This window comes from Mandrillus leucophaeus, unplaced genomic scaffold (assembly GCF_000951045.1).
Source record: "Mandrillus leucophaeus isolate KB7577 unplaced genomic scaffold, Mleu.le_1.0 Scaffold81, whole genome shotgun sequence".
Taxonomy (NCBI): domain Eukaryota; kingdom Metazoa; phylum Chordata; class Mammalia; order Primates; family Cercopithecidae; genus Mandrillus; species Mandrillus leucophaeus.
The window spans coordinates 4,936,136-4,953,238 of record NW_012108808.1 but is presented as its reverse complement, the minus strand read 5'-3'; the positions used below and the strand labels follow the sequence as shown (position 1 = coordinate 4,953,238).

The following is a 17,103-nucleotide window of genomic DNA, read 5'->3' as shown; positions in this document are numbered from 1 at the left end:
GGCTAATAAGTAAATATCTTCATAGACCTGGCCAAAAAAAATAAATACCTGTGCCCTTCTTCCTGGTAACTCATTTTGTTAATTGTTTTTATTTTTAGGCCCATGCAAATGCACGTGCTGCTGTACTAAAAGAACAACTAGAACGAAAGAGAAAGGAAGCTTATGAGAGAGAGAAAAAAGTGTGGGAAGAGCATGTAAGATTTAGCTCATATTCTTAATCCTGGTTGTATTAACATTTTTATAGCTCTTCCTGGATAGTACATCAGTGTTAATTTTCTAATGCTTTTTTTAATGTGTGTTTTTTCATTCTCATTCTCTCTCTCACCCTTTCTCATTACCTCTCTCAGTCTCTCTCTCTGTCTCTCTCGCATTTAAGAATAATCAGTGTGGAAGTCATTTGGGAGATTGATTTGAAGTCAGAGCTAATTTATTTTATTTATTTATCATTATTATTTTTTGAGATGGAGTCTCACTCTGTCACCCAGGCTGAAGTGCAGTTACACGATCTTGGCTCACTGCAACCTCCGCCTCATGGGTTCAAGCGATTCTTCTGCCTCAGCCTCCTGAGTAGCTGGGACTACAGGTGCATACCACCATGCCCGGCTAATTTTTGTATTTTTAGTAGAAACGGGGTTTCACCATGTTGGCCAAGCTGGTCTCAAACTCCTGACCTTGTGATCCACCGACCTTAGCCTCCCAAAGTGCTGGGATCACAGGCATGAGCCTCCGTGCCGGGCCCTTATTTTATTTTAAAATTTTTAATTTACTTTTGCCAAGTAGCTTATCAAAATCCCAGCCTAATTTAATGACTACATCGTCTTTCTGCCACTGATTTATAATGCTACTTGTAAGATTTATTAAATTCTTATATATACCAGTGAATGAATCTATAACAAGTAGGTATCAAGCTATATCTTCCTTTGGGCTTTCTCCTTTGATCTATTACTCTGTCTTTTCTGCCAGTACCTCGTTGTATTAGTAATTATAGATTTGCAGTATGCTTTAATTTCTAATAGAATTCTTTCCTCATTTCCCCTTTACCCTCTTTTTTTACATTTATTATTCTTATTTACTCTCTTTTTCTTTACCAGATAAATTTTTAAGGTAATTCTTGTTTCTTTTTTTTTCAATCTTGTTGTAATTTTGATTAGTATTAAACCTACAAGTTAAGAAGAATTGACATAGTTATAATAGTTTATATACAGAAACAAGTTAAATTTCTACATTTACTCAGTTTCTTTTATATCTCTAACACAAATTTTGATCATTTTCACATTTATCTGTTGTATTTCTTATAAAGATTATTTCTAGATAGTTTATAATTCCATTTCAGTCTTCAAAGGTTTTTTTTCCTAACGGAATATTGCTAATATTTGCAGACATTTTGGGTTTTTGCTTATCCTCTTATCCAGTGAGTTTGTCTATTCTGCCAATTTTAAGTGATTTTCTGGGTTTTAGCCTACAAGTAGATCATTGGCAAATAGTCGTGATATACATCATAGTAACAACAGTTCCTGTAGTTTATTGCTTATTATATGCCAGGCATATTATAACCACTCTACTATTGACCCATGAACAACATGGGAGTTGGGGCACTGGCCCCTTGCACAGTCAAAGTTCACATGTAACTTTTGATTCCCCACAGACTTTACTACTGATATCCTACTGTTGACTGGAAGCCTTGCCAGTAACATAGAGTAACATATATTTTATATGTTATATGTATTATATGCTGTATTCTTACAACAAAGCTAAAGAAAAAATATTATTTAAAAAAATCATAAGGAAGAGAAAATATATTTACTATTTTTAAATGGAAGTGGATCATCATAAAGGTCTTCATCCTCATCTTCAGGTGGAGTAGGCTGAGGAAGGAGGAGTAAGAGGGTTGGTCTTGCTGTCTTGGGTGGCAGAGGCAGAAAAAAAATTTGTAAGTGGATTTGTGCTGGTCAAACCTGTGTTGTTCAAGGATTAACTGTATATTTATTGTTTTTTTTTAATCCTTACAACTTTACAAAGCATATATAGAAAGGATAAAATAATTATATAAAATATCTCCAACTAACGGCAGAATAAAGATTTGAACATGGATCTGCCCAATGTTGAAGACTTTTTCTTATGCTGTTTCCCCTGCTTTCTGTAAGTTGTGCCTTATAAAAATTTTTTTTTTACTTTTAATTTTTGTAGGCACATGGTAGATGTATATATTTATGGGATACATGAGATATTTTAATGCAGGCATAAATGCATACTAATCACATTAGGGTAAATGAGGTATCTATCACCTCATGCATTTATCCCTTCTTTGCATTTCAAACAATCCAATTACACTCTTTTAGTTATTTTAAAATGTACAATAAATTACTGTTCACTATATTTACCTTGTGGTGCTATCAAATACCGGATCTTATTCATTGTATCTAATTTTTGTACCCATTAACCATTCTTACTTCCATGCACTACCCTTTCCAGCTTTCGGTAACTGTCATGTTCCGTTTCCATGAATTCGATTGTTTTATTTCTTTTAGTTTCCACAAATAAGTGAGAATATGCAAAATTTGTCTTTCTGTGCCAGGCTTATTTCACTTAACGTAATAGAACTCCACTTGCATTCATATTGTTGCAAATGACAGGATCTCATTCTATTTTATGGCTGAAGAATACTCCATTGTGTATATGTCCCACAATTTTCTTCATCCATTCACCTGTTGATGGAGAATTAGGTTGCTTCCAGATCTTGGCTATTGTGAATAGTGCTGCAATAAACACGGGAGTGCAGATATCTCTGATATACTGCTTTCTTTTCTTTTGGGTATATACCTAGCAGTGCGATTGCTAGATTGTATGGTAGTTCTATTTTTAGTTTTTTGAGGAACCTCCAAACTGTTCTCCATAGTGGGTATGGTAGTTTACATTCCCACCAACAGTGTACGAGTATAAGAGGGTTCCCTTTTCTCCACATCCTCGCCAGCATTTGTTATTGCCAGTCCTTTTGATAAAAGCTATTTTGACTGGGGTGAGATGATATCTCATTGTCATTTTGACTTGTATTTCTCTGATGATCAGTGATGTTGAGCACTTTTTCATATACTTGTTTGCCATTTGTATGTCATCTTTTTAGAAATGTCTATTCAGATCTTTTGCCCATTTTAAATTGGATTATTAGATTTTTCCTATTGAGTGGTTTGAGCTCCTTATATATTCTGGTTATTAATCCCTTGTCAGATGGGTAGTTTGCAAATATTTTCTCCCATTCTGTGGGTTGTCTCTTCACCGTGTTGATAGTTTCCTTTGCTGTGCAGAAGCTTTTTAACTTGATGTGATCCCATTTGTCCATTTTTGCTTAGGTTGCCTGTGCTTATGGGATATTACTCAAGAAGCCTTTGCCTGGACCAGTGTCCTAGAGAGTTTCCCTAGTGTTTTCTTTTAGTAGTTTCATAGTTTGAGGCCTTAGATTTAAGTCTTTAATCCATTTTGATTTGATTTTTGTATATGGCAAAAGATAGGAGTCTAGTTTCATTCTTCTGCATGTGGATATCCAGTTTTCCCAGCACTATTTATTGAAGAGACTGTCTTTTCTCCAACGTATATTCCTGGAACATTTGTCAAAAATGAGTTCACTGTAGATGTATGGATTTATTTCTGGGTTCTTTATTCTGTTCAACTGGTCTGTGTGCCTGTTTTTATGCTGGCACCGTGCTGTTTTGGTTACTATAGCTCTGTAGTATAATTTGAGGTCAGGTAATGTGATTCCTCCAGTTTTGTTCTTTTTGCTCTGGATAACTTTGGCTATTCTGGGTCTTTTGTGGTTCTATATGAATTTCAGAGTTTTTTTTTATTATTTTTACCAAAAAATTTGATAATCTGATAGAAAATGAATTGATTCTGTAGATTACTTTGGGTGGTGTGGACATTTTAATGATACCAAGTCTCCTTCCATGAGCATTGAATGCACTTCCATTTGTTTGTGTCATCTATGATTTCCTTCATCAGTGTTTTGTAGTTCTCCTTGTAGAGATCTTTCACCTCCTTGGGTAAATGTATTCCTCTGTATTTTTGTGTGTTAGTGGCTATTGTAATGAGATTGCATTACTGATTTCATTCTCAGCTTGAATGTTATTGGTGTATGGAAATACTACTGATTTTTGTACGATGAGTTTATGTCCTGAAACTTTACTGAAGTCGCTCATCAAGTCTAGGATTCGTGGTGGAATTGTTAGAATTTTCCAGATACAGAATTAAATTGTCCACAAAGAGATAATTTGACTTTCTCTTTTCCTATTTGGATGTCTTTTATGTTTTTCTCTTGCCTGATTGCTCTGGCTGGGACTGCCAATACTGTGTTGAATAGGATTGCTAAGAATGGAATCCTTGTCTTGTTCTAGTTCTTAGGAGGAATCTTCCAGCTTTTTGCTCATTCAGCATGATGTTGGCTGTGGGTTTGTCATAGGGGGTTCTTAATATTTTGAGATATCTTCCTTTGATGCCTAATTTGTTAAGTGTTTTTATCATAAAGGGATGTTGGATTTTATCAGATGCTTTTTATGTGTATATTGAGGTGATCATATTCTTTTTTTAAATTCTGTTTATGTGGGGAATCACATTTATTGGTTTGTGTGTGTTGAACCATCCTTGCATCCCAGGAATAAGGCTCACTTGATCATACAAATTTTCATTTTAATGTGCTACTGGATTTAGTTTGCTATTATTTTATAGAGGATTTTTGTATCTATTTTCATCAGCAATATTGGTCTGCAGTTTTCTTTTTTTGTTGTGTCCTTGCCATATTTTGGTATCATGATGAAATTGGTCTTGTAGAATGAGTTAGGGAGGAATCTCTCCTTAATTTATTTTCGGTAATTTCAGTAGGATTGGCATCAGCCTTCTTTGTATATTTTGTGAATCTATCTGGTCCAGGACTTTTTTTTTTATTGGTAGTTTTTTTGTTTTGTTTTGTTTTGTTTTGTTTTTATTACTGATTTAGTTTTGTACTCATTGGTCTGTTCAAGGTTTCAGTTTCTTCCTATTTCAATCTTGGGAGACTGTTTCCAAGAATTTGTTTATTTCCTAATTTTATAGTATGTGCACATAGAGATGTTCATAGTAGTCTCTGAGGATCTTTTGTATTTCTGTGGGATCTGTTGTAATGTCACCTTTGTTATTTCTGACTGTGTTTATGAATCTTCTTTTTTTTTCATGTTAATCTGTCCAGAAGTTTATTAATCTTGTTTATCTTTTTAAAGAACCAACTTTTGTTTGATCTTTTCTATGGCTGTTTGGTCTCAATTTAATTTGGTTCTGCTCTGATTTTAGTTATTTCTTTTCATCGGCCAGCTTTGGGTTTAGATTTTCTTCTTCTAGTTCCTGTAGGTGTGACATTAGGTTGTTAATTTGAGATCTTCCTATTATTTTTGTATAAGCATTTAATGCCATAAACTTTCCTTTTAACTGCTTTTGCCATATCTCAGAGGTTTTGGTATGTAATGTTTCTACTTTCATTAGTTTCAAAAAAATTTTTTAAATGTCTGCCTTAATTTTATTGTTTCCCAAAAGTCATTCAGAAAGCAGGTTGTTTACTTTCTATGTATTTGTATGGCTTTGAGAGTTCCTCTTGGTATTGATTTCTATTTTTATTCTACTGTGGTCCAAGAAGATGCTTAGTATGATTTTAGTTTTTTAAAAAATTTATTGAGACTTGCTTTATGACTGAGTATTTGGTCAGTCTTAGAGTATGTTCTGTGTACAGATAAAAAGAATGTATATTCTGTGGTTGTTTGCTGTAGTGTTCTGTAGATGCCAATGGGGTCCAACTGGTCAAGTGTCCAATTTAAGTCTAGAATTTATTAGTGTTGGGCCTTGATCAGTTTAATGCTATCAGTGGGATGTTAAAGTGTGTCTGCTATTATTGTATGATATTATTGTATGTCCCTTTTCTTAGATCTAGTAGTAATTGTTTATAAATCAGAGTCCTTATGTGTTGGGCACATATATATTTAGGATAGTTAAATCCTCTTGTTTAATTGAACCTTTTATCATTATGTAGTGCTTTTCTTTGTCCTTTTGAACTGTTGTTGATTTAAAATCTCTTTTATCTGATACAAGAGTAGCAAGCCCTGATCTTTTTTGTTTTAAATTTGCGTGATCATTCTCCATCCCTTTACATCAAGTCCTTTGGGTGTCATTACATGTGAGATGGTCTCTTGAAGATAGCAGAAGGTTGGGTCTTGTTTTTTCATCCAATTTGCCATTCTGTCTTTTTAGTGAAGCATTTAGGTCATTTATGTTCAGTGTTAATACTGATATGTGAGGTTTTCTTCCTCTCGTAGTGTTAACTAGTTGCTTTGTAGTTCAGTTGTATAGTTGCTTTATAGTGGCAGTAGCTTTGAACTTACATGTACTTTTGTGGTAGCGAGTATCATTCTTTTATTTGCATGTTTAGAACTCCTTTGAGCATTTTTGTAGGGCCTATCTGGTGGTGACAAATTCTGTTAGCAATTGCTTGTCTGGGAAAAACTTTATTTCTCCTTTGTTTATGAAGCTTACTTAGCTTGGCAGGCTGTGAAATTCTTGGCTGGCATTTCTTTAAGAAGGTTAAAAATAGGCCACCAATGTCTTCTGGTTTGTAAGATTTCTGCTAAGAAATTCGTTGTTAGTCTGATGGGATTCCCTTTAAAAGAGGCAATTTAGTTCTTTTATCTAGCTGCCTTTAAGATTGTTTCTTTCACATTGACCTTGGCTTGTCTGATGACTGTGTGCTTTAGTGATGGTCATCTTATATAGTATCTCACTGGTGTTCTCTGAATTTCTTGTATCTGCATATCAATCTCTCTTGGAAGACTGGGGAAGTTTTCCAGACTCATACCCCGAAATATGTTTTCCAACTTCCTTACTTTCTGTTTTTCTCTTGCAGGAATGCCAGGAATTCATAGATTTGGTTGCTTTACATAATCTTATATTTCTTGAAGGCCTTGTTTGCTTTTTTTAAATTCTTTCTCTTTATCTTTGTCTGACTGGGTTAATTCAAAAGATCTGTCTTTGAGCTCTGAAATTCTTTCTTCTGCTTTGTCTAGTCCGTTGTTAAGGTTTACAACTGTATTTGAAATTCCCATAGTGAGTTTTTTAATTCCAAAAGTTCTGTTTGGTTCTTTGTTAATATCATTATATCATCTTTCATGTCCTGGATCATTTTTCTGGCTCCTCTGTATTGGATTTCAACTTCCTCTCAGATCTTGTGGAGTTTCCTTGCCATCAATATTCCAAGTTCTGTATGTATCATTTTAGATATTTCAGTCTGCTTAGGATTCATTGCTAGGGAGCCAAAACGATCCTTTGGAGGTGACAAAGCATCCTGGCTTTTTGTACTTCCAGAGTTCTTGCACTGATTCCTTCTCATCTGACTGAGCTGGCAATTCTTTTTTTGGATTTGTGTTTATTTGGATGGAACTTAATTTTTTCCCCTTGAAGGTATAACTGTGATGTATGTTGTATGTGCTCGATTGGCTTCTTTTCTGGGTGCTTTCAGGGGGCCAAAGCTCCATATGGGTTTTTTGGTTACAGGTATGTTTCTGAGGTGGCTTTCTCAGATGCTGTTTTTTGTAGTTTTTGCTTGGTGGTGTAATTCAGGCTGCAGTCCAGTAGACGGTGCTGAAGAGTAAGATCCAGCAGATTTATTTAGGCTCTGTTCACTTTCTTTGGGCCACCAGAGAAGCCCAGAAAGGGCCACTGGGCCCCAACAGAAAGAACTGCTGCCACTTCCACAATCATGCACTTTAGCAGGGTGAGAAGGCAAGAGATGACCCCCTTCTCCTCGTTTGTTCTGAGGCATTAGTGGTGCCTGTAATGTAATGGGGAGCCGAGCAAGAAGACATGAGGCAGATGAGAAGAGAGGTAGCCTTTATTGGGCTCGCGGGCAAGGTTCACTGGCCCCCTAGGAGGAGGGCTGAGGAAGTCGCGCTCGGGGCGAGTATTGGGGGCCTTTTATAGGGCGAGGTAGGCAGGGTTTGTAGGTTTCGGTTTTCCTGAGTTAGTTTTCGATCTCTGAAGAATGACGCATCCAGGAGCTTGCGCAGAGCGGGGGTTTTTTGGCGGGCGCGGGCTTTTTTCGTGCGCTAAGAGTCTTAGCAGGAAGTGAAGGGCGGGAAGTCCTAACAAAGGGCCTGCCATGCCAGCTGATACTGCCATGGTTGATCTAGATTACAACAGTGCCTCCTTCAGTGATTAGTGCTGCACCCGCATTTCCTGTTTCCCATTGGTGGCTTTGACAGGCTCCTCTGTCTCCTCCCTTAGGGGCAGTTTGTACCAAGGATTTGATCTGGGGGAGACCCCAAACTCCCTGAGAATCTGCTGGTGTCATGTACTTGCCAAAGTCAGAGTAGTATGTCTACTGTAGTATGTCTGTGGGTGGTGGTGCAGTGGCTCAAGGGCAGAGGATCTCCAAGCAAGGGAAGGGCACCACAGGTACACAACTGGTGTGACAACTGCCATCTCAGTTTAGGTTGGAGGTGGGTACAGCATGGCTAAGTCAGCTGCTCACCCAGTTCTCTGTTTTCAGGAACTCCTCTAATCGCCACCAATAGTGCTACCCTGGTTTTCAAGGGCTGAGGGGCTCCCCAGCTGTTTAGCAGCCAGTGTGTTGTCAGAGGGGAGAGGGGAGCAGAGACACACTCCCACCCTACACTTTCTACTGGACTCTGAGTTCCTCAGAGGTCAGTATCAACCAGACTTTTGCTGCTTTCTTTCTCTCCACCCAATCTTCTTCACGTGGGTACTCCAACAAGTCCTGGCTCTCTTCCCACCGTTTCCTTGTCAAAACTTGATTATTTACCAGTAATTTTGATCTTCCTTCTGAGGAGAACTGGCATGAGATGTCCTTAGTCACCATCTTGAAGCAGCCTCTGAATCTCATTTTTCTGTCCATTCTAAATCTTTTGATTGGAGAGCTTCATTACATTGAAGATTGTTATTGATATGTAAGCACATACTACTGCATTTTGTTATTGTTCTCTGGTTTTTTTTTTTTTTTTTTGGTCCTTTGTTCCTTTTTCTTCTCTTATTGTCTACTTTTGTGATTTTGTGCTATGTGCTAAGTTTTCATTCCTTTCTCTTTCTCGTTTGTGTATTTGCTGTAGTTTTTTGCTTTGTAGTTAATCATGAGGCCTACACAAAACATCATATAGTAATAATAGACTATTTTAAGCTGACAACAATTTAACTTTGTCACATGAAAATATTCTAGACTTTTACCCTCCTCACAATTATTTTTGCTGTCACAGTTTATACCTTTTTACATTTTGGACTTCATAACAACTTAATGCAATTACAGTTATTTTTGACTGTTTCAACATTTAACCTTTATAATAGCAATTTGAGAGATTTACACACCACCGTTGCAGTAATGGAATATTCTGAATTTGAATATGTATAAATACCTTTCTACCAGTGAGTTTTATACTTTGATATGTTCTTGTAGTAGTAATTATTGTTCTTTTGTTTCTGGTTGAAGAACTCTTAAGCATTTCTCATAAATCAGATCTAGAGGTGATGAATTCCCTTAGCTTTTGTCTATCTGGGAAAAACTTTACTTCTGCTTTATTTCTGAAAAACAGCTTTTCTGAGTATAGTATTGTTGGATTGTTGGCTGGCAGGGTTTTTTTTTTTTTTTTTTAAATTAGCACCTTGAATATATTATTCCATTCTCTCCTGATCTGCAAGATTTCTGCTGAGAATCTGCTGTTTGTCTAATGGTGAGCCCCTTGTATGTTGCTTGATGCTCTTCTCCCTCTGCTTTTAAAATTCTTTGTCTTTTACTTTTAATGTTTTAATTATGAAGTGCCTTGGTGAGGACCTCTTTGCATTGAACCTGTTTACTGGTTTTCAACTTCAGTAGATATGCATGACCATATTGCTTCCGAGACTTGGGAAGTGTTCAGCAAATACCTCACTTAAAAAACTTCCTGTACCTTTCTCCATCTCTTCTCTCTCTCCAATTTTTTTTTTTTTTTTTTTAGATGGAATCTTGCTCTGTCACTGCATTGCAGTGGCGTGATCTTGGCTCACTGCAACCTCCACCTCCTGGGTTCAAGCGATTCTCCTGCCTCAGCCTCCCGAGTAGCTGGGACTACAGGCACATGCCACCATGTCCAGCTAACTTTTTGTATTTTTAGTAGAGACAGGGCTTCACCATGTTAGCCAGAATGATCTTGATCTCCTGACCTCGTGATCCTCCTGCCTTGGCCTCCCAAAGTGCTGGCATTACAGATGTGAGCCACCATGCCCGGCCTCATCTCTTCTTTCTAGAGCTCATACTGTGGCATTTGTTCATTTCATGGTGTTCCATAATTCCTGTAGACTTTCTTCACTTTTCCTCTATCTGGGCAATTTCAAAAGACCTATCTTCAAATTCACAGATTGTTTCCTCTGCTTGATCTAGTCTGCTGTTGAAGCTTTCAATTTTTAACAATTTCATTCATTTAATTCTTCAGCCCCAAGATTTCTGTTTTGTTCTTTTAATGTTATGTATATCTTTATTGAGTCTGTCATTCATATCATGGATTATTTTGCTGATTTCATTGAATTGTCTATTCTCTTGTATATCCCTGAGTTTCCGTAAGATCATTACTTTGATTTCTCTTTCAGGTAACTTGTAAATTTCCATTTCTTTGGGGTCATTAACTGGAGAATTATGTTCCTTTGATGGTGTCATGTTTTCCTGCTTTTTCATGTTTCTTGTGTCCTTGCATTGATAACTGCATATCTAGTGGATCAGTGACCTCTTCCAAATTTATACAGTTGCTTTTGTAGGGAATGATTTTACCTACAGATGGTTGCTAGGGGGTCAGTTGAGCAGGATGCATTGGCTCTGCGGGTGGTGGTGCAGTGGCTCAAGGGCAGAGGTTCTGCCTCTGGTTCCAGGTAGGCATGGTAGTGTAGTGTCCATGCAGCTTCTTCAGTTGTAATCAGTATCAGTAATGGCTGCAGGTACTTTAGCCAAGTCTGTAGGAGTGTATGACAGTGGTGGTAGCAGCATAGGTTATTAGGATTCTCAGTGGCAAGGGCTTTAGTGGGGGTCCTCCTCTTCTTGTTTATCCCACCGTGGGAAGACTTTGTTGGGGAAATCCTTCTTGGTGTCAGATTTGGCAGAGCTCACAAGTAGCCTACAGTGGTGCTGGGGTCCTGGGCCCACTGTCTTCCTGAATTACTACTTGTGACTTGAATAGAAGTTCACTCTTTGAGGTATGGGTAGATGAAGCTGTTCTACAAAGGTGGGGACTGTGACTCTAAGGTATTCCCCAGTAACTTGGGCCCAGGTAGCAGGGATATAGCTGTGACTCTGATCCTGAGAGTCAAGGCACAGTGCTGGCATGGGTCTGGAGAAGAAGAGATGTTCTAGAGACTTGGGCCCTAGGGAGCAGGGCATAACTGCAATCAGTTTCTGGAGCTGGTAGGGCACAGTGGCAACTTGGACACCAGGAGAGGAGATTCCTTCTAGTGGTGATTCTGGCATGGCAGGCCATAACAATGTACCATGCTTTGTGAGGCTGGGTACAGCAGCAACAAGGGCCCATGAATGGTGGGGCACAGCTGTGGCTTAGGCACTGGGGGAAGGGAATAGCACAGCAGTGACTCCACCCTTCTGTATATGACCTTCCTTAGCCTGTGCTTCACAGGGTTTCTGCCACTCCCTTGCTGTTCTTTGACGTTCTCCTTAAGTCATTCTGGTCAAAATGTGATTATCTATTCATTGTTTTCATCCTTTTTTGTGAGGCAGAGGGTAGAGCATTAGACATTTGCCATCCTGCTGATGTCACCACCCTCCTTGCCTGGCTGCCTGGCTACCTAGCTGCCTCCCTCCCTCCGTCCCTCTGTGGTTAGTTTCTATTGCCTTCAACCAAAGAATCTTAACCGATTTAGCATGTAAAATGCTCAGCATGGTACCTGGTGAATAGTAACACAAATAAATTCACTGGGAATTCGGCATCTCATGATATTCCAGAACTGTGCATAGGGAAATATTCAGGAAAGATCTGTTTATTTAATGCACACTGGTATAGTGGGAAAAAAATGAGACTAGGAATCAGAATACCTGATTTTTGGTCTCAGCCTTGCCAATTAATTAGCCTGTTTGAGGAGTGACTTAATGTTTGTGGCCTTTATTTCCTCATCTAGATGAAGGGCTTATTCTCTAATGTTGCTCTATCTAAATTGTGTAGAAATATAATATTTATAATGTATGTATTTAAGTCCAGCTTAATATACAAAAAAAATTGATTAAAGTTATTTAACTGTTGTTTTAATAGAAAGTCTAATATAGCATAATCTAGATGTTATATTGGGGAGTAGTGTTCATATATCTATCTTTATTCATTGACCATGACTCAGGAGTCGTTAACATGGAATTCAGAGTTGAGGCTAGCATTATTAAGCCCCCTAAAATATTAATGTAAAGTTTGGCAGTTTGTATGTTGGCGCATTTTCTTCAGTAAAACCACATATATTTCCTTGGATTCTCAAAAGTACAATATTTTCAGTCTAACAAAGGATAAAAATCACTGCCCTGTAACCAAAACAGGATGGTACTAGTACAAAAATAGACACATAGAACAATGGAACAGAATAGAGAACTCAGAAATAAACCACATACCTATACCCAACTGATCTTTGAAAAACCTGACAAAAACAAGCAATGGGGAAAGGATTCCCTATTTAATAAATGGTGCTGGGAGAACTGACTAGTCATATGCAGAAAATTGAAATTGGACCCCCCTTCCTTATACTTTATACAAAGTTAACTCAAGATGGATTAAAGACATAAATGTAAAACCCCAAACTATAGAAATCCTAGAAGAAAATCTAGACAGTATCCTTCAGGACACAGGCACAAGCAAAGATTTCATGATGAAATGCCAAAAGCCATAGCAACAAAAGCAAAAATTGGCAAATGGGATCTGATTAAACTAGAGAGCTTTTGCACAGCAAAAGAAACTATCATCAGAGTGAGCAGACAACCTACAGAATGGGAGAAAATTTTTGCAGTGTATCCCTGTGACAAAGAGCTAATATCCAGAGTCTACAAGGAACTTAAATTTACAAGAAAAAAACAAAAATGTCCATTTTTACCCATTAAAAAATGAGCAAAGGACATAAACAGACACTTCCTAAAAGAAGACATGCATGCGGCCAACGAACATGAAAAAAAGCTCAACATCACTGATCATTAGAGAAATGCAAATCAAAACCACAGAGAAATACCATCTCACGCCAGTCAGAATGACAATTATTAAAAAATCAAGAAACAACAGATGGTGGCAAGGTTACAGAGAAAAAGGAATGCATTTACACTGTTGGTGGAAGCATAAATTAGTTCAGCCATTTTGGAAGACAGTGTGGGGATTCCTCAAAGATCTAGAAGCAGATACACTATTTGACCCAGCAATCCCATTAGTGGGTATATACCCCAAAATATATAAATCATTCTACATGCATGCATATAAAGATACATGCATACATATGTTCATTGCAGCACTATTCACGATAGCAAAGACATAGAATCAACCCAAATTTCCATCAGTGATAGACTGGATAAAGAAAACATGGTGTATATACACCATGGAATACTATGCAGCCATAGAAAGGAATAAGATCATGTCCTTTGCAGGGACATTGATGGAGCTGGAAGTTGTTATCCTCAACGGACTAACAGAAAACCAAACACCTCATGATATCACTTATAAGTGGGAGCTGAATGATCAGAATACATGGACACCTTGGTGGGAACAACACATGTTTTGGGGCTTTTGAGGGATGTGGAGGAAGGGAGAGCATCAGGAAGAATAGCTAACAGATGCTGGCCTTAATACCTGCATGATGAGTTGATCTGTGCGGCAAACCACCATGGCACACATTTACCTATATAACAAGCCTGCACATTCTGCACAGGTACCCTGGAACTTAAAGTGCAGAAAAAAAATCACTGCCTTAACTATTGTGATTCCTTGGCAGTATATACCTAATTCTATAAAATTTTCTCTTTGACATATTTAATGATAAAAATGGTAGTACCAATTGGGATTTATATATGGAGAACAATGTGTAATGATGGGGGTCCGTTTTTTTGGGAGAGCCAAATAATATAGTGTTACGTTTTCAGCCATCATGTATGCTATATTGTGAATGAAGTATGTAAGGAAGATAGGTTCAGTTTTTTAAAAGGGTAGCAATGTTTTAAGAATTAAAATTCAGTGAAAAATAGAATTAGGGAGATTCTGTCTTGGTTAAGATGTATAAAATATTTTGAATATAAATTCTTGTGTTTTTCTATTTCCATCTTTGTCTTATTTTTAGACTTTCCATGCATGCCTGTAAGGCTCCCCCCAGGGTGTACACACTTACTGCTTCTGGCTACCTTGTTCTTATTCTTAGACATTCTTGTAAAAGCATTATGGCAATACTAGTTAAGAAAATTTATTCAAATACAAATACTTTTATACTATTGGTTCTTCAAAGACAAGGTTTTGAGAAGTTAAATATGAATTTGGTAAGATTTGGCCATGATATATCTTTAGGCCGTATATAACTATGTGTGAAGTTACTCTGTATTCAAAATATGAAATTAAGCCATTTAATAATACTTTCCTAATATACATTACATCCTCACTAATAAGTCAGCATAAAGATGAAAATACATTTCTTATTGATCTATGCATCAAGAGTAAGCAGACTGGTGGTTTCATGTGTTTATAAGCCTCGCCTCACTATTTGGTGAAATTTTGAGTTTTGTCATTTGGTGGCGCTGCTGCTTAATTTTTTAGCACATAGTAAAATTGACACATAAAGTAGAAACAGTTTTACAGTGATGATTGAAAACATTTTGTGACAATAAAAGCAATGCTGAGAAGCCTTACATTTATGAATCTTGTGGGAAAAATAGCTAAGAAAAAAAAAAGCTTCTAAAGCATTTCTTTTAAACCTGAATTATGAAACTTTCTGGTCAATGTTTTATCTTTTTTTTGCAAATTTTTATATTTAAAATTGTGATTGAACTTTGAAAGACTGTGCTTTGTTTGTTTTGTTTTGTTTTGTTTTGTTTTGTTTTGTTTTGAGACAGGGTCTTGCTCTGTCACTCAGGCTGGTGTGCAGTGGTATGAACATGACTCTGCAATTTTGACCTGCTGGGCTTAAGGGATCCTCCTGCCTCAGCCTGTCTGTATCTGGGACCCTTAGCACACATCACCACGCCCAGCTAATTTTCCTATTTTTTATACAAATAGAGTCTCACTGGTCTGGTGAGACTCCGTTTCTACAAGAAAAAAGAAAATTAACTGGGTCTCAAACTCCTGAGTTCAAGTGCTCCTCCTCCCTCAGCCTCCTGAAGTACTGGGATTATAGGCGTGAGCCATTGCACGCAGTGAAGAAGTATGTTTAGAATGAAATATGTATTATAGATTTAGCTGGGTGATCAATTGTGTAATAAAATTGGGTCATTCTTTGCTCCAAATTTTTATATTTTTCTCTTATATGAAACTTTATATTGTTTTCCTGGTTTAATTAATTTTTGTGATTTGTCATATTTGTTCAACTTTCCGTATAAAATGCTTAGTGTAATGGTTTATTTTTCAGTAATTAGAAGTACATTATCGTCTTTTATTTCAAGATGTAGTTAATATTGAAAAGCTTTAAGGTTCTGATTATAAATAATATACCATAATGTTTATACGGAAGGCCCAATTCAACTGTACTAATAAGTTACTTATGTATGTGACATTAGCTTATAATGATGTTGCCACATCTCAGTAGTCATCCTGAACTACCCATAAATTTTCAGTAACTTAGTTGTCTTTTAAGTGATTGTAAGAGTTAGTAATCTGTCTGCCTTTGTTCATTCATTTAAATTTCATGTCTGAATTTGTCTGTTTAGGTTCTTCTAATCTGTTTGGTTTAGTTGACCCAGAGGAGAGATCAGTATGCATTTGATTATAGAACATAAGCATTTACTGAAGGCTGCTGAAGATCATTATTATAAAAGTGCCAATAAATTTGTCTCTCACAATGGCCAAATTTTAATTTCTGATCGTGGTTAATATAGGAGGTTTTTGTTTTTAGTCTGCATTCTAAAGATAGAAACTTGCATTCTGAAACTTAATACATTTCATCAGGATCTCAAATCAGACTTTTGGTGTTTAAGCCAAATAATCTTATTTAATGGAAACGAAATAAATAACAGTTGCTACTATTTATTAGGTACACAGATGTGTACTTTATAAATTATCTCATGCAATCCCTATAGCAGAGAGGCAATGAGTACAGCATTTCTATTTTAGAGAAAAACTGAGGTTCAGAGAGGATGAAATCAATGAAAAATCACAGGACTGGTGAGTGTTTTGGCATTTGAATGTAGAACTGTCCTACTTTATCTGTATTTTATGGCCTTCCTGAACAATGAATGGCTGACCATTGGCTGCTCTGCGAAGGCTGTTCTCACTGGTGCCTCTCTTGACTTTACAGAGTTAGTTGCTTCTATATTTTTTGTTTCATTCTTCCCCAGATCATTTAGTACATATCTCTTTATTTTTTCTCTGTAACATACTGATTGATTTATGTGTTCTTTTGTCTTTTCTAATTTACAATCCCCTCAGAGAAAATATTGTGTCTAGTTCATTTTGGATATTATTATCTAGAACTGTGCTTGGCCTTAATAGGTATTAATACATATTTTTAATTTATTGATAAATATTGTAGATTTCTCTTCTCACAGAAATCATGTCAGATTAATATATTGAAATAGCAGGCCACATGCAGTGGCTCACGCCTGTAATCCCTGCACTCTGGGAGGCCAAGGCAGGCGGATCACGAGGTCAGGAGTTCGAGAACAGCCTGGCCAACCTATGAAATCCCGTTTCTACTAAAAATACAAAAATTAAGCGGGCATGGTGGCACACACCTGTAATAGTATGTGGTAGAGAAGTGATTACTGATTTAAATAAAAATAGCAGAATGTGTACATTCAAAGTATATTTCTTTTAAATAATCATCTAGAGAAATAACGTATTTGTTCTAAAAATGCTGCTATTCAAAACAACTTTGGAGCTTGTTTTTATTCCCTCAGTG

General features: G+C 36.9%; 1 protein-coding gene across 5 annotated transcripts in view; it reads left to right on the top strand.

Annotated features, from left to right (window-relative positions):
* Positions 1 to 17,103, top strand: part of NEK1 (NIMA-related kinase 1) — a 218,340-nt gene that overhangs the window by 101,727 nt on the left and 99,510 nt on the right. For all 5 annotated transcript variants that reach the window (XM_011967803.1, XM_011967801.1, XM_011967798.1 and 2 more), the window contains one exon: positions 99 to 194. In XM_011967803.1, coding sequence (XP_011823193.1) covers positions 99 to 194 — 96 coding nt within the window. The remainder of the gene's footprint in view (positions 1 to 98; positions 195 to 17,103) is intronic.